Genomic DNA, 24,477 nt, shown 5'->3' on the forward strand with positions numbered 1-24,477 from the left:
GGCTTCCCCTTCTAGACTGTGAGCCCGCTGTTGGGTAGGGACCGTCTCTATATGTTGCCAACTTGTACTTCCCAAGCGCTTAGTACAGTGCTCTGCACACAGTAAGCGCTCTATGGAAGGAAGGAAGGAAGGAAGGAAGGAAGGAAGGAAGGAGAAAGAGAGAGACAGAAACGAAGAGGCAGCAAGGCCTAATGGAAAGAGCGTGGGCTTGGGAGTCAGAAGGACCTGGGTTCTAATACCAGTTCTGCCACACTGGTCTGCTGTGTGACCTTGGGCAAGTCACTTCTCTGTGTCTCAGTTCCCTCATCTGTAAAATGGGGACTAAGATTGGGAGCCCCATGCGGAACAGGGACTGTGTCTGACCCAATTCGCTTGTAGGACCCATGTGTGACCTGGGTATCTTGTAGCTACCCCAGTGCTTAGGGACAGTGCCTGGCACATAATAAGCACTTAACAAATACATTATTATCATTATTATCAGTTGAGCCCATTGTTGGGTAGGGATTGTCTCTATTTGTTGCCGAATTGTACTTCCTAAGAGCTGAGTCCAGTGCTCTGCACACAGTAAGCGCTCAATAAATACGATTGAATGAATGAGTGAATAGAATCACCGGGACAGGTCAGTGTGAACAAAGATGCAAAGGTCCTGCTCTGTACAAGATCATTTTTAATTATAATCCTTTAGAGAGGTTCCTCAAAATAAATCTCAATTCAACTCCTTCATTTGCCCATGCTTTACTCATACTTCACATTCTTAAGAAGTAGCGTGGCTCAATGGGAAAACCCAGGGCTTGGGAGTCAGGGGTCATGGGTTCAAATCCCGCTGTGCCACTTGTCAGCTGTGTGACTTTGGGGAAGTCATTTAAGTTCTCTGGGCCTCAGTTCCCTCATCTGTAATATGGGGATGAAGACTGAGCCCCATGTGGGACAACGTGATCACCTTGTATCCTCCCCAGTGCTTAGAATAGTGTTTTGCACATAGTAAGTGCTTAATCAATCGTATTTATTGAGCGCTTACTGTGTGCAGAGCACTGTACTAAGCGCTTGGGAAGTACAAGTTGGCAACATATAGAGACAGTTCCTACCCAACAGTGGGTTCACAGTCTAAAAGACTGTGATGGCTTAATAAACACCATCATTATTATTATTATTAAAATTTTGCTTTTAGAGCTCTCAGTAATGCAAGCAGTGACAAATACGTTTGAATTTCTTGGAACTGCATATTCACAGGTCAAAATTAACAATAATAATAATAATGATGGCATTTATTAAGCACTTACTATGTGCAAAGCACTGTTCTAAGCACTGGGGAGGTTACAAGGCAATCAGGTTGTCCCACGGGGGGCTCACAGTCTTAATCCCCATTGAACAGATGAGGGAACTGAGGCCCAGAGAAGTGAAGTGACTTGCCCAAAGTCACACAGCTGACAATTGGCGGAGCCGGATTTGAACCCATGACTTCTGACTCCAAAGCCCGGGCTCTTTCCACTGAGCCACGCTGCTTCTCAGCCCAGCGGAGACCTCCTTGTCTTTCTGACGATTGGAATTTGAAATTCGGGGTGGATTTGGGGGCACTGCGTCGTCGACACTCTCAGATAGACAAGTGAGCGTCTACGAGCAATTCGAATGAGCCTCCCTCAGCGCTCCCGTGCTCCTCTTTGTGAGCACTTCACACGGGATGCTCCTTTCACCCTCGGCCACTTTTCAAGGCGTCCAAACAGCACGCAACATACCCACCCTATCCTGGAAGCTGTTCTAAAGATTTCACATGTGGGATCCCCATACGAAGCTAGTAACACATCAATCAATCAATCAATCGTATTTATTGAGCGCTTACTGCGTGCAGAGCACTGTACTAAGCGCTTGGGAAGTACAAGTCAGCAACAGAGACGGTCCCTACCCAACAACGGGCTCGAAGTCCTTTGCACTTACGGCACCATAAATGGCAAAATTCGCCCATGAGCGAGTGTGGATGAAAAGGCCAATTATGTACTGAACACTTACAGTGAGGAGAATACAATATAACAGAGCTAGAAGACGCGCGTTCTCCGCACTGCACACGGTAAGTGCTCAAAAAATGGGATGGACCGATCGATTGCCCACAACGAGCTTACAGTCTACCACGGGGTGACAGACCTTAATATAAATAAGTAATGGATAAGTACATGTGTGCTATGGGGCTGAAGGAGGGGAGAATAAAGGGGGCCAATTCATTCAATTCATTCAATCGTATTTATTGAGCGCTTACTGTGTGCAGAGCACTGTACTAAGCGCTTGGGAAGTACAAGTCAGCAACAAATTGAGACGGTCCCTACCCAACCATGGGCTCACAATCCAAGTGCAAGGGCGACACAGAAGGGAGCGGGAGAAGAGGAAAACACTCCCGACGGCCCGGTGAATTGTGCGCCTGGTTGTGCCGATTTGCTTGTTTTCAGCATTTTTAGTTTTGCCTTCTACCCTCACGATTCTTAGGAAGGTTCTGCTCCTAAAGAGCCATTGCCATTCTTGGTTATACTGTGCCGTGCTGGTCTATCGGATGATGGACTCCCAGTTCTCAGCTGGGACGGAGCATTGTAAGAGGCTTTGTTTTACCGCTTTTGGTTTCCCAATTTCAGCTCATCGAGCTCTAATGTCCTTACCATCAGCTTTAGAGCACTGAATCGGTTCGCCTCCTCCTACCTTACCTCACCTCACTGTTTTACCACAGCCCAGCCCGCACAATTGGCTCCTCTGGCATCTGCTTGCTCACCGCTCCCCAAAATCGTCTATCTCGCCGCTGACCTTTTTCCCACGTCCTCCATCACGGGACTCCCTCCTGCTCCATATATTCCAGATCACCACCTTCAAAGCCGTAACATCGCATTTCCTTCATGAGACAGAAGTCCTGGCCCTGGGTTCTAATCCCACCTCTGCCACTTATCTGCTGTGTGAAACTTGGGCAAGTCGCTTCACTTTTCTGGGCTTCAGTCCCCTTCACTGGAGAGTGGGGATTTAGAGGAGTGTGAGCCCGTGTGGGACGGAGACTGTGTTCAACCTGATTACCTTGTATCCACCCCAGTGCTTAGAATGGTGCCTGGCCTTAAATAGCATGAAGAAAAACAAAAACCTATCCCAATTAAGTCTTCTCTTCCCAATTCCCTCTCCCTTTGGCATCATCTTTCCCTTCAAGGCCCTACTGAGAGCTCATCTCCTCCAGGAGGCCTTCCCAGACTGAGCCCCCTCCTTCTTCTCCCCCTCGTCCCCCTCTCCATCCCCCCGTCTTACTTCCTTCCCTTCCCCACAGCACCTGTATATATGTATATATGTTTGTACATATTTATTACTCTATGTATTTATTTTACTTGTACATATCTATTCTATTTATTTTATTTTGTTAATATGTTCGGTTTTGTTCTCTGTCTCCCCCTTCTAGACTGTGAGCCCATTGTTGGGTAGGGACCGTCTCTATATGTTGCCAACTTGTACTTCCCAAGCGCTTAGTACAGTGCTCTGCACACAGTAAGCGCTCAATAAATACGATTGATTGATTGATTGATCTTTGCATTTGGATCTGCCCGCTTTGAGAACTTGGGATTCACCCCACAGCACATATGTACTTAACCATAATTGATATATACTGTCTCCCCCTCTAGACTGTAAGCGCATTGTGGGCAGGGAGTATGTCTTCAAACTCTTGTGTTGTATTGTCCCAAGTGCTTAGTACAGTGCTGTGCACACAGTAAGCACATGATAAGCAGCGTGGCTTAGTGGAAAGAGCACTCATTCATTCATTCAATCGTAGTTATTGAGCGCTTACTGTGTGCAGAGCACTGGACTAAGCACTCAGGAAGTCCAAGTTGGCAACATCTAGAGACGGTCCCTACCCAACAGCGGGCTCACAGTCTAGAAGGGGGAGACAGACAACAAAACATATTAACAAAATAAAATAAATAGAATATGTACAAGTAAAATAAATAGAGTAATAAACCTGCACAAACATATATACATAAATACAGGTGCTGTGGGGAGGGGAAGGAGGTAAGGTGGGGGCATTGGGAGGGGGAGGATGGGGAGAGGAAGGAGGGGGCTCAGTCTGAGAAGGTCTCCTGGAGGAGGTGAGCTCTCAGCAGGGCCTTGAAGGGAGGAAGGGAGCTAGCTTGGCGGATGGGCAGAGGGAGGGCATTCCAGGCCCGGGGGATGACGTGGGCTGGGGGCCGACGGCGGGACAAGCGAGAACGAGGCACGGTGAGGAGGTTAGCGGTGGCAGAGGAGCGGAGGGTGCAGGTTGGGCTGGAGAAAGAGAGAAGGGAGGGGAGGTAGAAGGGGACGAGGAGATGGAGAGTCTTGAAGCCCAGGGTGAGGAGTTTTTGCCTGATGCGTAGGTTGATTGGTAGCCACTGGAGATTTTTGAAGAGGGGAGTAGCATGCCCAGAATGTTTCTGCACAAAGACGAGCCGGGCAGCAGCGTGAAGTGTAGATTGAAGTGGGGAGAGACAGGAGGATGGGAGATCAGAGAGGAGGCCGATGCAGTCATCCAGTTGGGATAGGATGAGAGATTGAACGAGCAGGGTAGCGGTTTGGATGGAGAGGAAAGGGCGGATCTTGGCGATGTTGCGGAGCTGAGACCGGCAGGTTTTGGTGACGGATTGGATGTGAGGGGTGAACGAGAGAGCGGAGTCGAGGATGACACCAAGGTTGCGGGCTTGTGAGGCGGGAAGGATGGAAGTGCCGTCAACAGTGATGGGAAAGTCAGGGAGAGGGCAGGGTTTGGGAGGGAAGATAAGGAGTTCAGTCCTTATCTGAAGATGTCCAAGATGTCCAAGAGCATGGGCTTGGGAGTCAGAGGTCGTGGGTTCTAATCCCAACTCCAACACTCGTCAGGTCTGTGACTTTGGGCAAGTCACTTCACTTCTCTGTGCCTCAGTTACCTCATCTGTAAAATGGGGATTAAGACTGTGAGTTCCCCCCCCCCCCCCAGGGGCTTAGAACAGTGCTTGGCACATAGTAAGTGCTTAATAAATGCTATCATTATTATTATTATTAATACCCTAGAGGGATCCACTCAGCACTTAATACCACAGATTGATCTATTCTTGTCACTGGTCTCAAAAATCAATCAATCATATTTATTGAGTGCTTACTATGTGCAGAGCACTGTACTAAGCGCTTGGGAAGTACAAATTGGCAACATATAGAGACAGTCCCTACCCAACATTGGGCTCACAGTCTAAAAACACTGCTGTGCTCACCCTCCTCCTCTTTCTGTGCGGCATCTTGGCCCACCAAGGCAGGGTGAGGTCCCCGGGAGACCGCGTTCCCTGACTTCAGGTTGTCCCCATCCGCAATGCGACCCACAGGGCATACGGGGCACCTAGAGAGAGTGAGGATGGCTCAGTGCGGGCCATCCCCGCTGCTGCAGCCCCCTTCCCGCATCTGCCCGGGTGCAGAGAGAGGAGCCTCGGAGCCTGTAGACTGGAAGCTCAGCGTGGGTAGGGACTGTGTCTATCGTTGTGTTGTCCTCTCCCAAGCCACTTAGTACAGCGCCCTGCACACAAAAAGCACCCAATAAATACAACTGAATGAATAAATGAGGTGACTGCAATGCTAGAAGATGGACCCTGTGGTCTGTGATTGTCTTACACTTTGCCACTGAGAATATCCCACTGGTGACACAGATGGAACCGTTCCAAGAGTCAGATGAAGCACCTGTCGGCAAGGGGGCCTGGTGCCTACATTTTCATTCATTCATTCATTCATTCATTCATTCATATTTATTGAGCGCTTACTGTGTGCAGAGCACTGTACCAAGCGCTTGGGAAGTCCAAGTTGGCAACATATAGAGACGGTCCCTACCCAACAGTGGGCTCACAGTCTAGAAGGGGGAGACAGAAAACAAAACACATTAACAAAATAAAATAGAATAAATATTTACAAATAAAATAAATAAATACAGTAATAAATACGTACAAACATATATACATTTCCCAGATTTAAGGAGGTCAGACAGCACCGCAAGCTCCACAGATCTGGTTTGGTGTGAAGCCTGATACCCCACTGCCACAGCGTTCCGAGTTTCCCACAGAATTTGATTCAACTACTTCCCAGGATTTATCTTCGGTCAGTACGTTTCCTGGGTAGTAGGACCATGGCAGCATTAACATTTAACGTGCCTGTTATATTGTTCTCTCCCAAGCGCTTAGTACAGTGCTCTCCACTTAGTAAGCGCTCAATACCATTGATTGGATTACACTCTATGTTGCCAAAACTGACTTTTGGTTGTATGAAAGGAGTCCCCTTCTAGACTGTAAGCTCATTGTGGGCAGGGAACATGTCTACCATCTCTGATATATTTGTACTCTCCCAAGTGCTTAGTACAGCGCTCTCCACTTAGTAAGCGCTCAATACCACTGATTAATTGGATTACACTCTATGTTGCCAAAACTGATTTTTGGTTGTACGAAGGGCGTTACCTTTTAGACTGTAAACTCATTGTGGGCAGGGAACATGTCTACCATCTCTGATATAGTTGTACTCTCCCAAGTGCTTAGTACAGTGCTCTCCACTTAGTAAGCGCTCAATACCATTGATTGGATTACACTCTATGTTGCCAAAACTGATTTTTGGTTGTACGAAGGGCGTCCCCTTCTAGACTGTAAGCTCGTTGCGGGCAGGGAACATGTCTACCATCTCTGATATATTTGTACTCTCCCAAGTGCTTAGTACAGTGCTCTCCACTTAGTAAGCGCTCAATACTATTGATTGGATTACACTCTATGTTGCCAAAACTGATTTTTGGTTGTATGAAAGGCATCCCCTTCTAGACTGTAAGCTTGTTGTGGGCAGGGAACATGTCTACCATCTCTGCTATATTTGTACTCTCCTAAGTGCTTAGTACAGCGCTCTCCACTTAGTAAGCACTCAATAAAAATGATTGACATTCCCCAGTGCATGCTGATTCAGCACAGCTCTTTGTAATTGGCATGTCTTGGGCATGTGCTTCTAATCAATTGTATTTATTGAGCGCTCACTGTGTTGTACTAAGTGCTAATTGGCATGTCTTGGGCGTGTGATTCTAATCAATTGTATTTATTGAGCACTCACTGTGTTGTACTAAGTGCTTGGGAGAGAACAAAACAATATAACAGACACTTTCCCTGCCCACAACGAGCCTGCAGTCTAGAGGGGGAGACAGACGTTAAAATAAATAACAGATCTGTACATAAGTACTGTGGGGCTGGGAGGAGGGATGAATAATAATAATAATGACGATGGCATTTATTAAGCACTTACTATGTGCAAAGCACTGTTCTAAGCGCTGGGGAGGTTACAGGGTGATCAGGTTGTCCCACGGGGGGCTCACAGTCTTCATCCCCATTTTCCAGATGAGGTAACTGAGGCCCAGAGAAGTTGACTTGCCCAAGGTCACCCAGCTGACAGTTGGCGGAGCCGGGATTTGAACCCACGACCTCTGACTCCCAAGCCTGGGATCTTTCCACTGAGCCACGCTGCTGATGCTAAATGCTAATGCTGCCACAGTCGAAGGGAGCAAGTCAGGGCGAAGCAGAAGGGAGTGGGAAAAGGGGAAATGAGGGTTTAGTCAGGGAAGTCCTCTCGGAGGAGGTGTGCCTTGCAAATGCTAGAAGAGCTTCTCGGGCAGAGTGGTCTCAGTACAGTGCTCTGCACATAGTAAGCGCTCAATAAATACGATTGATGATGATGATGGTCTCCATACGGTCATTCTTGAACATTTTTCACTAGTAAACGTTCCTCCCCCGCTCTATTCCCCCTGCCTTACCTCCTTCCCTTCCCCACAGCACCTGTATATATGTATATATATTTGTACATATTTATTACTTTATTTATTTTACTTGTACATATTTATTCTATTTATTTTATTCTGTTACTATGTTTTGTTTTGTTCTCTGTCTCCCCCGTCTAGACTGTCAGCCCGCTGTTGGGTAGGGACCGTCTCTATATGTTGCCAAATTGTACTTCCCAAACGCTTAGTACAGTGCTCTGCACACAGGAAGCGCTCAATAAATACGATTGAATGAATGAATAGTACTTTGGGTCGGGAGAGTTTCCCAAAGGAGCGACAAAACACACAGTTCATACAAGCATCACAAACATCTTAATTCCAAACCGCACAAATAATGTCTGCCCGGGCTTCAGTCCAGCTGCTCTGGCCTGTTTTGACAAACTCTTTTTCACCCCAGTAGCCCCTAACCTCCCCTCATCCTAAGCCCACATAATAATAATAATAATGGCATTTATTAAGCGCTTACTATGTGCAAAGCACTGTTTTAAGCGCTGGGGGGATACAAGGTCATCAGGTTGTCCCACATGGGGCTCACAGTCTTAATCCCCATTTTCCAGATGAGGGAAGTGAGGCCCAGAGAAGTTAGGTGACTTGCCCAAAGTCACACAGCTGACAAGTGGAGGAGCCGGGATTAGAACCCATGATCTCTGACTCCCAAGCCCGGGCTCTATCCACTGGGCCATGCTGCTTGGGGCATTTTCAGTTTGGATTTTGCTTTAAATGCTCAACCCGACCCCCTCGACATTTCCGTTTTCAAAATGAGATCTTGTATTACTCACGGCCCGGCCTCCAGCCATGTTGCAAATCCTCCACATATGAAAGCCAGTTGCTTAAATTCTTGGAGACGAGGCATCTGGGCCCACAGATTTCACTACAGGAGGTAAATCATCTCTTGGCCGACGGATCCGTGCTCTGGCTTGGTTTTCATTCATCATCATCATCAATCGTATTTATTGAGCGCTTACTATGTGCAGAGCACTGTACTAAGCGCTTGGGAAGTACAAATTGGCAACATATAGAGACAGTCCCTACCCAACAGTGGGCTCACAGTCTAAAAGGGGGGAGACAGGGAACAAAACCAAACATACCAACAAAATAAAATAAATAGAATAGATATGTACAAGTAAAATAAATAAATAAAGAGTAATAAATCTGTACAAACATATATACATATATACAGGTGCTGTGGGGAAGGGAAGGAGGTAAGATGGGGGGATGGAGAGCGGGACGAGGGGGAGAGGAGGGAAGGGGCTCAGTCTGGGAAGGCCTCCTGGAGGAGGTGAGCTCTCAGTAGGGCCTTGAAGGGAGGAAGAGAGCTGGCTTGGCGGATGGGCAGAGGGAGGGCATTCCGGGCCCGGGGGATGACATGGGCCGGGGGTCGATGGCGGGACAGGCGAGAGCGAGGTACGGTGAGGAGATTAGTGGTGGAGGAGCGGAGGGTGCGGGCTGGGCAGTAGAAGGAGAGAAGGGAGGTGAGGTAGGAGGGGGCGAGGGGATGGACAGCCTTGAAGCCCAGGGTGAGGAGTTTCTGCCTGATGCGCAGATTGATCGGTAGCCATTGGAGGTTTTTGAGGAGGGGAGTAACATGCCCAGAGCGTTTCTGCACAAAGACGATCCGTGCAGCGGCGTGAAGTATGGATTGAAGTAGGGAGAGACAGGAGGATGGGAGATTAGAGAGGAGGCTGATGCAGTAACCCAGTCAGGATAGGATGAGAGCTTGAATGAGCAGGGTAGCGGTTTGGATGGAGAGGAAAGGACGGATCTCGGCGAGGTTGCGGAGGTGAGACCGGCAGGTTTTGGTGACTGATTGGATGTGAGGGGTGAACAAGAGAGCGGAGTCGAGGATGACACCAAGGTTGCGGGCTAGGGCTTAGAAAAGTGCTTGACACGTAGTAAGCGCTTAAAAAGCATTAAAAACAGAAACAAAAAAACTTCAAGTCACTTCTGAGACCTTCTCTGTAAGTAAACTGACCCTAATCAATAGCCTCTGGACAGCACGGCCTAGTGGAAAAAGCCCAATGATGATGATGATGGCATTTATTAAGCCCTTACTATGTGCAAAGCACTGTTTTAAGCGCTGGGGAGGTTACAAGGTGATCAGGTTTTAGACTGTGAGCCCACTGTTGGGTAGGGACTGTCTCTATATGTTGCCAACTTGTACTTCCCAAGCGCTTAGTACAGTGCTCTGCACACAGTAAGCGCTCAATAAATACGATTGATGATGATGATGATGATGATGATCAGGTAGTCCCACGGGGGGCTCACAGTCTTCATCCCCATTTTACAGATGAGGGAACTGAGGAACAGAGAAGTTAAGCGACTTGCCCAAAGTCACACAGCTGACAACTGGTGGAGCCGGGATTTGAACCCATGACCTCTGACTCCAAAGCTCGGGCTCTTTCCACTGAGCCACGCTGCTTCTCTAACGGGCCTGGAGGTTAGGAGACCTCAGGCTCTGGTCCCGGCTGCACTGCTTGCCTGCTGTGGGACACTGGGCAAGACACATACCTTCTCTGCGCCTCCATTTCCTCATCTGTAAAATCAATCAATCATATTTATTGAGCACTTACTATGTGAAGAGCACTGTACTAAGCACTTGGGAAGTACAAATTGGCAACATATAAGATAAAATGAGAATAAAATACCAGTTCTCCCTCTCTCCTAAACGGGCATGTCTTAGAGCATGTGCTTCTAATCAATCGTATTTATTGAGCGCTTACTGTGACATCAGCAGATCAGGGAACATGTCTGCTAACTCTGCTGTATTGACTCACCCAAACGCTTAGTACAGTGCTCAGCACATAGTAAGTGCTCAATAAATAGCACTGATTGATTTGAACTCATATTGAGTTCTGTCCTATCCTTTCAACTCAGTGCTAGGCACTTAGTGGGCTGTGAATCTACAGCAACATTATTACTGACCTCCGAGCTGCAGAAGATAAAAATGGAACTAGCATAAAAATTTCCAACGGGTGAATTAGTAATACAAACATCTACCATGTTCAGTTTCGTGAATGTCTTTTGCACATTTATTGCCCATATATGTTCCCAAAGAGTTTGATCTTTGAACTGTAAATGTAGCAGAGCCCCAAACATCTGTAAACAGAATATCACCAAAGTTTAAATTGGCATTGTAAATTCTATCATTCTGGTTGCAGGAAATTATTTCATTTTACAGCATCTTACCGTGATCATGTACACCTATGTACAAACATACATAAAACCTCACCTAAGACATACGAAAGAGGTAATCTCAAACCGCACTAGACGAAATAAATAGAGCCTGTTTCGTTAAAAATCTACCGTGTACATTCAAGGCAAAACTTCCAATGCCGCTCACGCTTGACAAAATTAAACATTTACAATAATCGGTTTACTAAAAGTGCTACGTAATATATGATAAAAAGGAAACTCATTCTAGTGCTTCTGTTTCCAACTGAACTATTTCATACATTCCTTGTTTCGCAGAATCCAAGCTTCTGTTACTGAAATACCTATCCAAAAGCTTTCATTTCCCTTCAAATAGACTTTAAAGATTTGATTCTTTGGGGAGTAGGGTGGGGAAGCCGGGACAGACAACTCGCACACGACCCTCTTAGTTTACTAGAGATGACTGAGTTTATAAGACCCCGCTTCACCCTAAGCAAGCACATTTAAGAACGCCGAGACAACCAAAGAGCGTGTCATTCTAGGAGGTTTAAGGTAAGTCTTCTCTGTGCTCTCCGTGTGAATTGGCACAAAGAAGAGAATGTCGAGTACAGCAGCCTTCCTGGGATTCAAGCCTCGCAGCCACGTTCTGGATCTGGGTTGTAGACTCCCTTCGGCTTGGATTTGGTTTAGTGTCTTCGGTGGTTGCACTCAGAACACTGCTTGAGCTGTTAAAGTAAAAAAACATCAACTAAACACTTATAATGCAGACTGGATATTTCTTCTAAGCCTTTGAAATTCCTGGTCACGGTTGGCCTGTGCCCTGGCAAAAACTGGGCTGTGGAAACATTTCTGTGGGACAGGGCTGCCAACCCAATTGTTTGAATAGTACAGTGCTCTGTACTGTACTGTAGATACTGTACTCAGTATCTTTAGATGAGATCTCCTCCCTCCTCTCAAGTGTTACTCCATCCACCTGTGCTTTGGACCCCACTCCCTCTCATCTTATGAAAACTCTCGCCCCTTCCCCCCTCCCCTCAACTTCCATCTTCAACCGCTCACTCTCCACTGGTTCCTTCCCCTCTGCCTTCAAACATGCCCACGTCTCCCCCATCCTAAAAAGACCCTCTCTTGACGCCACTGCCCCTTCCAGTTATCGCCCTACCTCCCTCCTACCCTTCCTTTCCAAACTCTTAGAATGAGTCGTCTACACGCGCTGCCTCGAATTCCTCAACGCCAACTCTCTCCTCGACCCCCTCCAATCTGGCTTCCGTCCCCTACACTCCACCGAAACTGCCCTCTCGAAGGTCACCGACGACCTCCTTCTTGCCAAATCCAATTGCTCCTACTCTATCCTAATCCTCCTCGAACTCTCAGTTGCCTTCGACACTGTGGACCACCACCTTCTCCTCAACACGCTATCTGACCTTGGCTTCACAAACTCCATCGTCTCCTGGTTCTCCTCATCTCTCCTCATTTTGTCATCTCCTCCTCCTCCTCCCATCCCCTTACTGTAGGAGTTCCTCAAGGGTCAGTTCTTGGTCCCCTTCTGTTCTCTATCTACATTCACTTCCTTGGTGAACTTATTCGCTCCCACGGCTTCAACTATCATCTCTACGCTGATGACACCCAAATCTACATCACTGCCCCTGCTCTCTCTCCCTCCCTTCAGGCTCGTATCTCCTCCTGCCTTCAGGACATCTCCATCTGGATGTCTGCCCGCCATCTAAAACTCGGTATGTCCAAGACTGAGCTCCTTATCTTCCCTCCCAAACCCTGTCCTCTCCCTGACTTTCCCATCACTGCGGATGGCACTACCGTCCTTCCCGTCTCACAAGCCTGCAACCTTGGTGTCATCTTCAACTCTGCTCTCTCATTTACCCTACACATCCACTCCTTCACGAAAACCTGCCGGTCTCACCTCCGCAACTTTGCCAAGATCCACCCTTTCCTCTCCATCCAAACCGCTATTTTGCTGGTTCAATCTCTCCACCCATCCTGACTGGATTACTGCCACAGCCTCCTCTCTGATCTCCCATCCTCCTGTCTCTCCCTGTTTCAGTCTATACTTCACTCTGCTGCCCAGATATCTTTGTCCAGAAACGCTCTGGGCATGTCACTCCCCTCCTCAAAAATTTCCAGTGGCTGCCTGTCAACCTACGAATGAAGCAAAAACTCCTCCCCCTGGGCTTCAAGGCTGTCCATCCCCTCACCCCCTCCCACCTCCCCTCCCTTCTCTCCTTCTCCAGCCCAGCCCGCGCCCTCCGCTCCTCTGCCGTCGCTAACCTCCTCACTGTGCCTCGTTCTCGCCTGTCCTGCCATCAACCCCCGGTCCACATCCTTCCCCTGGCCCGGAATGCCCTCCGTCCACACATCTGCTAAGCTAGCTCTCTTCCTCCCTTCAAAGCCCTACTGAGAGCTCACCTCCTCCAAGAGGCCTTCCCAAACTGAGCCCCCTCCTTCCTTTCTTTCTCCCCATCCCCTCCACACCCTACCTCTTTCCCCTCCCCACAACACTTGTATATATTTGTACAGATTTATTATTCTCTTTATTTTACTTGAACATATTTACTACTCTAGTTTGTTAAGGATGTGCATATAGCTATAATTCCATTCATTCTGACAGTTTTGACACCTGTCTACATGTTTGGCTTTGTTGTCGGTCTCCCCCTTCTAGGCTGTGAGCCCACTGTTGGGTAGGGACCGTCTCTGTATGTTGCCGACTTGTACTTCCCAAGCGCTTAGTCCAGTGCTCTGCACACAGTAAGCGCTCAATAAATACAATTGAATGAATGAATGAATACGCAGGGAGTGCTCAATCAGTGAATCTCTTGATTTTTGTTGTCTGTCTCCCCCTTCTAGACTGTGAGCCCACTGTTGGGTAGGGACCGTCTCTATATGTTGCCAACTTGTACTTCCCAAGCGCTTAGTACAGTGCTCTGCACACAGTAAGCGCTCAATAAATACGATTGAATGAATGAATGATCCCATTCACACCACCGAAAGAGCATCTTTCAGGTTGCGAAACGGTGTAACTTTTTTGCTCTGACTGGGGAAACCTACTTAGTCATGGCTACATTCCCATTTTAAAATTTTGGAAAGAGGTGAGGAATCTTGTTAGAAAAATAATTTTCTCTAAATTCAATCCTTGGGTCACTTCTAGGTTTTAATTTTATTGCGCGATATTGTATTGCTCAAGACATGAGAATCCATAGCAACAAAAGCAAAAACAAATTCATTCATTCATTCAATCGTACTTACTGAGCGCTTACCGTGTGCAGAGCACTGTACTAAGCGCTTGGGAAGTACAGTGAGGGTTGGGGCTGAAGTATTAGAATAGGAGCCGATAGTCTAGAACATGGAATCTTGCCTTGTCATCTGATAGTTTGGTTTTATTTCTTGGCCATCATTGAGGTGGGCTTGTTTTCAATTTTTATATTACATAAGGGGCAACCGGCCATTACCCAACCCATAGTAAAATTCCTTTTTACACTTTTGAAGCGCTGTTGGAGAAAACCTCCCGAAAAGTCAGTTAGAAGAAATTAACCGAGATAGCGTTTGGCGACATTTAATGTGAACGAAGCAACAGGAGGTATTTATTTGAGGACTTATATGCCAAGCACCATACTAGATGCTTGGGATGGCGATGATGGTATTTGTTAAGCACTTACTAAGTGCCAAGCACTGTTCGAGATGCTGGGGTAGATATGAGGTTGTCCCACGTGGGGCTCGTATTTTATAGATGAGGTCCCTGAGGCCTGGGAATTAGTAGGTCATGGGTTCTAATCCCGGCTCCAGCACTCGTCTGCTGTGTGGCCTTGGACAAATCACTTCACTTCCCTGGGCCTCAGTTACCTCACCTGTAAAATGGGGCTTGAGACTGTGAGCCCAATGCGGCACAGGGACTGTGTCCAACCCGACTTGCTTGTATTCACCCCAGCGCTTAGTACAGTGTCTGGCACACAGCACGCAGAGAAGCAGCGTGGCTCAGTGGAAAGAGCCCAGGCTTTGGAGTCATAGGTCTCTGCCACTTGTCAGCTGTGTGACTTTAGGCAAGTCACTTCACTTCTCTGGGCCTCAGTTACCTCACCTGGAAAATGGGGATGAGGACTGTGAGCCCCCCGTGGGACAACCTGATCACCTTATTAACCTCCCCAGCGCTTAAACCGTGCTTTGCACAGAGTAAGCGCTTAATAAATGCTATCACTATTATTATTATTATTATAGTAAGTGCTCAACGAATACCATTATTATTATTATCAACTAAGACCTGCTTTTCTGCTTTCACTCGTTCCACCCTCACAAAAAGGACACCGGATTTTTTTTTTTTTTTTTGGAGGGAGGGGGCTATGTTTCCTTGCATCCAGGATTTTCAAAACTATTTTTAAGACCTATACGTCCACTTGCTGAATTCCCCTCATGGAAAGTCCTGCCACAGCCCCTCTGGTCAGGTGATAGTCCGTCACCTGCTTTTTCCGTGGAGATGCTACTTTGGCTCTAGGCTACGCTCCTCAATCAATCAACCAATCAATCGTATTTATTGAGCGCTTACTGTGTGCAGAGCACTGTACTAAGCGCTTGGGAAGTACAAGCTGGCAACATATAGAGACGGTCCCTACCGTCCCGATTGCTGGGCAGGCCACGCTCAGACCGGCCCGGGCCCCTTCCCGTTCACCGGGCCCCTGCATTGTACAAGGCCAGCAACCGCCAGGGCTGGGGTCGCTCCCTTTATTACAGGGAAATCATTACAATCAACATCATCATCATCATTGGTACTTATTGAGCACAACTTCTGGGGGCCACTTTCCTCATCTGGAAAATGGGCGACTCCAAACCTGCTCTCCCACCTCCTTAACCTGCAAGCCCAACGAGAGGCAGGGACTGGGCCCCGTCTGATTGCCTTGAATATACCCCACTGCTCAGCACAGTACTGAACGCTTAAATACCACAATAATAATAATGATGATGGTATTTGTTAAGCGCTTACTATGTGCCAAGCACTGTTCTAAGCACTGTGGGGAAACAAGGTGATCAGGTTGGGGCTCACAGCTGTCATCCCCATTTTACAGATGAGGGCCCAGAGAAGTTAAGTGACTCGCCCAAAGTCACACAGCTAATTGTTAGTCACAACTGTTACTAACCCCCTCACTGTTATCGTTCATTCATTCAATGAATGAAGCAGAGAAGCAGCGCGGCTCAGTGGAAAGAGCCCGAGCTTTGGAGTCAGAGGTTGGGGGTTCAAATCCCGGCTCCGCCACTTGTCAGCTGTGTGACCTTGGGTAAGTCACTTCGCTTCTCTGGGCCTCAGTTCCCTCATCTGTAAAATGAGGATGAAGACTGTGAGCCCCTCGTGGGACAACCTGATTACCTTGTATCTAGCCCAGCACTTAGAATAGTGCTTGGCACATAGTAAGCGTTTAACAAATACCAACATTATTATTATTATTCAATCATATTTATTGCGCGCTTACTGTGTGCAGAGCACTGGACTAAGCGCTTGGGAAGTGCAAGTCGGCAACATATAGAGACGGTCCCTACCCAACAACGGGCTCACAGTCTAAAAGGGGGAGACAGACAACAAAACAACAAAACACGTGGATGGATGTCAAGTCGTCGGAACACATAGAATTAAAGCTAGATGCACAACTAACAAAATAAACAGAATAGTAAATATGGACAAGTAAAATAGAGTAATAAATCTGTACAGCCATAGATACAGGTGCTGTGGGGAGGGGAAGGAGGTAGGGCAGAAGGGGGTGAGGGGGAGGAGGAGAAAGAAAACGGGGCTCAGTTTGGGAGGGCCTCTTGGAGGAGGAGAGCTCTCAATAGGGCTTTGAAGGGAGGAAGACAGCTAGTTTGGTGGATGTGTGGAGGGAGGGCATTCCGGGCCAGGGGGAGGACGTGGGCCGGGGGTCAACGGTGGGACAGGCGAGAACGAGGTACAGTGAGGGGGTTAGCGGTGGCAGAGGAGCGGAGGGTGCCGGCTGGGCTGGAGAAGGAGAGAACCCGTCTTGGCTCCTGGGCTGTTTTTCAAGTTCGTGATGGGACAGTCCAACCCTGAACAAAGTACATCTTTGTCTTGTCAAGCTGGCGATTCCATGGACACATCTCCCCAAGAAGACCCCACTCTCCATGGGCAATCGGTCTGGTAGGTTTTAAGGTAATCTCTCTCAATCTCAATCTCCCTCTCTCCCTTCCCCCAGCCACCCGGCCCCTGATTTGTCCACTCTTTTCTCCCATTAAAACCCAGATCACGCTCTTTGTTCTCTCAAGCTAACCTACTTACTAGGCTTCTTTCTTGTCTCTTCCACCCTGATCCGGTCCACTGCCTGTGAGCCCACTGTTGGATAGGGACCGTCTCTATATGTTGCCAACTTGTACTTCCCGAGCGCTTAGTACAGTGCTCTGCACACAGTAAGCGCTCAATAAATACGATTGATGATGATGATGTTGCCAACTTGTAGTTCCCAAGCGCTTAGTACAGTGCTCTGCACACAGTAAGTGCTCAATAAATATGAGTGAGTGAATGAATGTATCCACAGAGTTTTCTTGGTAAAAATACGGAAGCTCACCACAGTACGTACCCAAAGGAAATGTCTGACAAGAAACTCTCAGGTACTACTGATGGATTTTTGTCGAGGATTAGTGTGCGGAACTCAATGCTCACGATAAATGGGCAACTCTGGGGCCCGAAGCAAGCTGCATCACACCTCGAGGATTGAAATTCACAGCCCAGGGCCTTCTGCCCCTTCCTTCAATTTACACAGCTCACCGTCTCCTCTTTACATCACTTCAATCACTCCATCGGTGGATTTTACTAAGCGCTTACTGTGTGCAGAACACGGTACTAAGCTCCTCGTGGGCCGGGGACGTGTCTACCCACTCTGCTCTGCACACGATAAGTGCTCAATAAATATTATCGATTGATAAGTGCTTGAGAGAATAGAGTAAGGAGACAAGACACCAGCCCTCGAGGGGCTTACGATTTTCTCCGCAGAATGAAAGATGTGTATCTGACACTGAAGGACTCACTTCAAAAAGTGAAAATGTTTTTAACTCAATGGTTACGGTTCTACTGGAGTTCATTCAAAATTATTTTGAAACGGCTCTTAATGGTTACTCTCCAAAACCTTCCTTTGTGGTGAAGGTCAACTTGTCAACGACATTGAGGAAGTGTCATTTCTCGCAAGTACCTATTTTCCGTTGCGTGGTGGTGTGTCTGGAAAAGCTCGGAAGCAAGGGATGTAGTGAGGAGAGGCTTTGTGGGTTTCGATGTGCACGTCGGAGATCCACTGGGCACGCAGTGAAATTTCTTTTGCCGGGACCTGTAGCACACTGTTTGATTGTCCTGATCGGGACCTGTGAGCACAAACGACAATAAAAAAAAAAAAAGAGGCAGTAAGAAATGATAATCTCTTGAAAAGATTTCCAGGTGTCTCTATATGTTGCCATCTTGTACTTCCCAAGCGCTTAGTACAGTGCTCTGCACACAGTAAGCGCTCAATAAATATGATTGATTGATTGAGGTTAGGATAGATGCTCTCTCTCCAGACTGGCTTAGCTGTTTGTTGAGAAGCAGCACGTCGCAGTTGTATAGCATGGGTCAAAGGGTCATGAGTTCTAATCCCGGCTTGGCCACTTGTCTGCTGGGTGGCCTTGGGCAAGTCGCTTCACTTCTCTGTGCCTCGGTTACCTCATCTATAAAATGGGGATTATTATTAATAATAATAATAGTAATAATGATGGCATTTTACTCTATTTATTTATTTTACTTGTACCTATCTATTCTATTTATTTTATTTTGTTAGTATGCTTGGTTTTGTTCTCTGTCTCCCCCTTCTAGAATGTGAGCCCACTGTTGGGTAGGGATTGTCTCTATATGTTGCCAGCTTGTACTTCCCAAGCGCTTAGTACAGTGCTCTGCACACAGTAAGCGCTCAATAAATACAATTGATTAAGCGCTTACTATGTGCAAAGCACTGTTCTAAGCGCTGGGGGGGGATACAACGTGATCAGGTTGTCCCACGTGGGGCTCACAGTCAATCCCCACTTTCCAGATGAGGTAACTGAGGCTCGGAGAAGTTAAGTGACTTGCCCAAGGTCACACAGCAGGCATGTGGCGGAGCCGGGATTCGAACCCATGACCCCTGACTCCAAAGCCCGGGCTCTTTCCACTGAGTCACGCTGCTTCTCTAAACACCCCACGTGGGACAGGGACTGAGTCCAACCTGATTTGTTTGTATCCACCCCAGAGCTTACTACAGTGACTGGCACATAGTAAGTGCCTGACAAACACCACAATCATTATTATTATTATTATTGCTATTATCCCCCCTTTTAGACTGTGAGCCCACTGTTGGGTAGGGACTGTCTCTATATGTTGCCAATTTGTACTTCCCAAGCGCTTAGTACAGTGCTCTGCACACAGTAAGCGCTCAATAAATACGACTGATGATGATGATTATCCTCCTTCCTGGAAACAGGGGGGCTACAACATTTCTTCTGGCCCATGCCACTCTTGAGTTTTATTTTACTTTCCGTTGATTCTAGATCATGGGACCTGGAAGCTAAGAGACGCTCCTACCCCAGTTCTGCTGTGTGACAACCCCCTCTCTGGTTCTCGGCCTCCTTAAATATAAAATGGGGGGGAAACACGGTGAGATCTCTCTGGCTCTCAGCCTCTTGAAATATAAAATGGGGGGAACGCAGTGAGATCACTGACGTGAAAGCTCTTCGGAAGAACAGGAGCACTTCACAAATAAACTCACGTTACTACCAGTGTTTACGGTCTTCCATCGTGGACTGTTTCTTTTTGGGACGGAAGAACTCAATAACGACCAACTTTAAAAGCCTATTTAAATTGCATTTTTCAAGGGAGGTATGGAAAAACAATTCATTTCTTGGATCAAAGAGGAAAAACTGGGCAAGATATCTTTTCCATTTCAATAAAGTGCCTTTAGTAACATACTGCCGGCAGTATCTCTGAGATGCCGGGATAGATTAGGAATGCCAACAAGCATAATTACATATATTGAAAAATGAATCGGACCATTTCCGTTCAACAGACCGTAACCAAGTTTAAAAAAATATATACAGGCCTCATCATACCTAAGAGGGAATGGATTTTTAAGATTTACAAAAACCCATGATTTGGAGGACGATCACTGGGCTCTATTATTGTTGGGCTTTTGTTTTTAATTAGGTAGAGAAAGTTTAAATTCTCCAAATGTTCACGTTTGTTTGTGCCTACCTTGAGGCGTCTCTCATTTAGGAACCCCTGGAAAAATGGCCTGCAGAGGAGAGAACCAACGCCACTTTGCTGAGGGATGGGAGGATGCAAGAGGGGAACGGGGAAATCAATCAATCAATCGTATTTATTGAGCACTTACTGTGTGCAGAGCACTGTACTAAACACTTGGGAAGTACAAGTTGGCAACATATAGAGACAGTCCTTACCCAACAAAGGGCAGCTCTCATTCATTCATTCATTTATTCATTCATTCAATCGTACTTATTGAACGCTTACTGTGTGCAGAGCACTGTACTAAGCGGTTGGGAAGTACAAGCTAGAAGGGAGCATTACAGGAGGTGGGGAGGGAACATCAGGAAGTTCTTCACTCCACAGAAGTCCCTTCATCAAACTCAAAGTTATTTATTATAATGATAGCATTTGTTAAACGCTTACTATGTGCAAAGCACTGTTCTAAGCACTGGGGAGGTTACAAGGTGATCAGGTTGTCCCATGGGGGGGCTCACAGTCTTAATCCCCATTTTACAGATGAGGTAACCGAGTGACTTGCCCAAAATCACACGGCTGGCAATTGGCGGAGTCGGGATTTGAACCCATGACCTCTGACTCCAAAGCCCGGGCTCTTTCCACTGAGCTAGAGCACTTACTGGGTCCAGAGCACTGTTCCAACCACTTGGGAGAGTAAAATATATCTGAGTCAGTAGACATGTTCCCTGCCCACAAGGAGCTTCATCTCTCAACTTCTTAATAATCATCAATCGTATTTATTGAGCGCTTACTATGTGCAGAGCACTGTACTAAGCGCTTGGGAAGTACAAATTGGCAACATATAGAGACAGTCCCTACCCAACAGTGGGCTCACAGTCTTAAGCACTTATTAGGTGCCAGTGTTTTAAGCACTGGGGTGGATATAAAAAAATTGGGCTGGACACAACCCCGGCCTGTCCCACCAAGGGCTCACAATCTTCACCCCCATTTTACAGATGAGGTGACTGAGGCACAGAGAAGTGATACGGTGCCCAAGGTTGCACAGCGAACATGTGGCAGAGGCAGGATTAGAACCCAGATCCTTCTGACTCCCAGCCCGTGCCCTACCCACTAGGCAACGCTCTCCCCACTCCCCCAACCCTTTTAGGGACATGCTTATGGTTTTACCTTTGGAGAGGGGAAGAAGACTGTGAGCCCACTGTTGGGTAGGGACCGTCTCTATGTGTTGCCAACTTGGACTTCCCAAGCGCTTAGTACAGTGCTCTGCACACAGTCAGCGCTCAATAAATACGACTGAATGAATGAAGAGGAAGGGGGCATTGGGGCAGGGCTGCTGGAGGGGAGGGAGGAGGAGAAAGAAGCAGGGAGTGGCAAGGGAGGGCGATGAGCAGCCGACTCAGAGGACCACAGGGGCCTTGGGGCGAAACAAACATAATTCTGGGACTTTGTGGGATTAGTCTGAAATACGAGAAAAGCAATCATTCATTCATTCAATCGTATTTATTGAGCGCTTACTGTGTGCAGAGCACTGTACTAAGTGCTTGGGAAGTCCAAGCTGGCAACATCTAGAGACGGTCCCTACCCAACAGCGGGCTCACAGTCTAGAAGGGGGAGACAGACAACAAAACGAAACATATAAACCAAATAAAATAAATAGAATATGTACAAATAAAATAGAGTAATAAATACGTACAAACATATATACAGGTGCTGTGGGGAAGGGAAGGAGGGAAAGCGAGGGGGATGGGGAGGGCGAGGATGGGGAGAGGAAGGAGGGGGCTCAGTCTGGGAAGGCCTCGGATAGAAGTCAGGGAAAAATTTTGATAAACAGCAACATAAAAACGCACACTCCCTGCATTAATCTACCTGCTGACCAGGTAGTGACTTTCCTTTTTTATTTTGTTAAATAGCTCCTGTACTGAATCACTATTATCTTTTCCCAGTCTTTTCCACAATGAGCTAGACCATCGAGTTGAACCCTTTTTGTTCCTGCTCATCTTGTGTTATTCCATTTTCCATTACTCAATCTTAGTTAAGAAATCTTCTTGGAAACTAACCCTTCATTCATTTGGGGTTTTGACTTAAACTCCCTTCCCATTTTATTCATTCATTCAATCATATTTATTGAGCGCTTACTGTGTGCAGAGCACTGGACTAAGCACTTGGGAAGTCCAAGCTGGTAACATATAGGGACGGTCCCTACCCAAACAGCGGGCTCACAGTCTAGAAGGGGGAGACGGACAACAAAACAAAACATATTAACAAAATAAAATAAATGGAATAAATATTAACAACAAAATAAATAATCTGAAGACATAGAATTGTTACGGAAAGTTATCCTTGGGGGAATGCACTTTTCTTTATTACTTTTGGCACACATGGATGCTCCTGTTAGCAGATTCTCTTGTTCAAAGTGTACAGTTTGGGCAAGTGAAAATTAGGAGAGTGCGCACATAAATAAATAATAAATAGATAAATAAATAAATAAATAATGGAATAAATAAATAAATAGTACGTATTTATTACTCTATTTTATTTGTACATACAAATAAAATAAATAGAGTAATAAATACTTACAAACATATATACAGGTGCTGTGGGAAGGGGAAGGAGGTAGGGCAGGAGGGATGGGGAGGGCGAGGAGGGGGAGAGAAAGGAGGGGGCTCAGTTTGGGAAGGCCTCGGGTAGAAGTCAGGGAAAAATTTTAATAAACAACAACACAAAAATGCACACTCCCTGCATTAATCTACCTGCTGACCAGGTAATGACTTTCTTTTTTTTTTTTAAATAGCTCCTGTACTGAATCACTTTTCCCAGTCTTTTCCACAATGAGCTAGACCATAGAGTTGAACCCTTTCTGTTCCTACTCATCTTGCATTACTCCATTTTCCATTATTCAGTCTTGGTTAAGAAATCTCCTTGGAAACTAACCCTTCGTTCATGTGGGGTTTTGACTTAAGCTCCCTTCCCATTTTATACACGCACTCTCCTAATTTTCACTTGCCCAAACTGTACACTTTGAACAAGAGACTCTGCTTACACGAGCATTCGTCTGTGCCAAAAGTAATAAAGAAAAGTGCATCCCCCAAGGATGACTTTCCATAACAATTCTATGGCTTCAGATTATTTATTTTGTTGTATAATGGCCTTGGCTTGGATGAGATTTGCTAATGCATTCTGCTTTTCTAAAATATAAATTACAATAGTTTGGACTTTAAAAACAAATGATAATAATAATAATAACATTTGTTAAGCGCTATGTGCAGAGCACTGTTCTAAGCGCTGGGGGTGGATACAAGGTGATCAAGTTGTCCCACATGGGGCTCACAGTCTTAATCCCCATTTTACAGATGAGGGAACTGAGGCTCAGAGAAGTGAAGTGACTTGCCCAAGGTCACACAGCAGACATGTGGCGGAGCTGGGATTCGAACCCATGACCTCTGACTCCAAAGCCCGTGCTCTTCTCCACTGAGCCACGCTGCTCCTCGAATGAGTGCTACACCAAGCACTGGGAGTCAGAAGGACCTGGGTTCTAGTCCCAGCTCCGCCAGTGCCTGCTGTGTGACGTTAGGCAAGTCATTTAACTTCTCTGTGCCTCAGTTTCCTCATCGGTAAAATGGGGATTAAGACCGAGCCCCATGTGGGACAGGGACTGTGTCCAACCCGGCTATCTTCTATCTACCCCAGTGCTTAGAAGAGTGTCTGGTAATAATAATAATAATAATAATAATAATAATAATAATAATGATAAAGGAATTTTTTAAGCGCTTACTATGTGCAAAGCACTGTTCTAAGCGCTGAGGAGGTTACAAGGTGATCAGGTTGTCCCACGGGGGGCTCACGGTCTTAATCCCCATTTTACAGATGAGGGAACTGAGGCACAGAAAAGTTAAATGACTTGTCCAAAGTCACACAGCTGACTAGGCCCTCTCACCCTCCCTTTAACCTCCCCCCCTTAAACAGCTGATCCGTACCCCAGGCTCATAACTCTTTTGTACATATCCTAATTCTCCCCCATTCCGCTAACAGTAATTTATTTTTAAAGTCTGTCTTCCCCTCTAGATTGTGAGCTCCTTGTGGGGAGGGTTTACCAAATGCAGAAGGAGCCTGGGCTTGGGCGTTAGCGGTCGTGGGTTCTAATCCTGGCTCCGCCACTTATCAGCTGTGTGATTTGGGGCAAGTCACTTCACTTCTCTGGGCCTCAGGGACCTCATCTATAAAACATGGGATTAAGACCGTGAGCCCCATGTGGGACAACCTCATATCTACCCCAACATCTCGAACAGTGCTTGGC

The 24,477-nt window shown here is 46.7% G+C and overlaps 1 protein-coding gene across 1 annotated transcript in view; it reads right to left on the reverse strand.

Moving 5' to 3' along the window:
• Window positions 1-10,804: 10,804 nt before the first annotated feature.
• LOC119926922 (SSX family member 2 interacting protein) overlaps window positions 10,805-24,477 on the reverse strand; it is an 85,201-nt gene continuing 71,528 nt past the window's right edge. Inside the window, exons 13-14 of the mRNA XM_038745395.1 lie at window positions 18,139-18,304; window positions 10,805-11,673 (exon numbers count right to left, since the gene is read on the reverse strand). Coding sequence (XP_038601323.1) covers window positions 11,496-11,673; window positions 18,139-18,304 — 344 coding nt within the window. The 3' untranslated portion in view covers window positions 10,805-11,495. The remainder of the gene's footprint in view (window positions 11,674-18,138; window positions 18,305-24,477) is intronic.

The sequence above is a fragment of the Tachyglossus aculeatus genome, chromosome 4 (genome assembly GCF_015852505.1).
Source record: "Tachyglossus aculeatus isolate mTacAcu1 chromosome 4, mTacAcu1.pri, whole genome shotgun sequence".
In the NCBI taxonomy this organism is placed as follows: domain Eukaryota; kingdom Metazoa; phylum Chordata; class Mammalia; order Monotremata; family Tachyglossidae; genus Tachyglossus; species Tachyglossus aculeatus.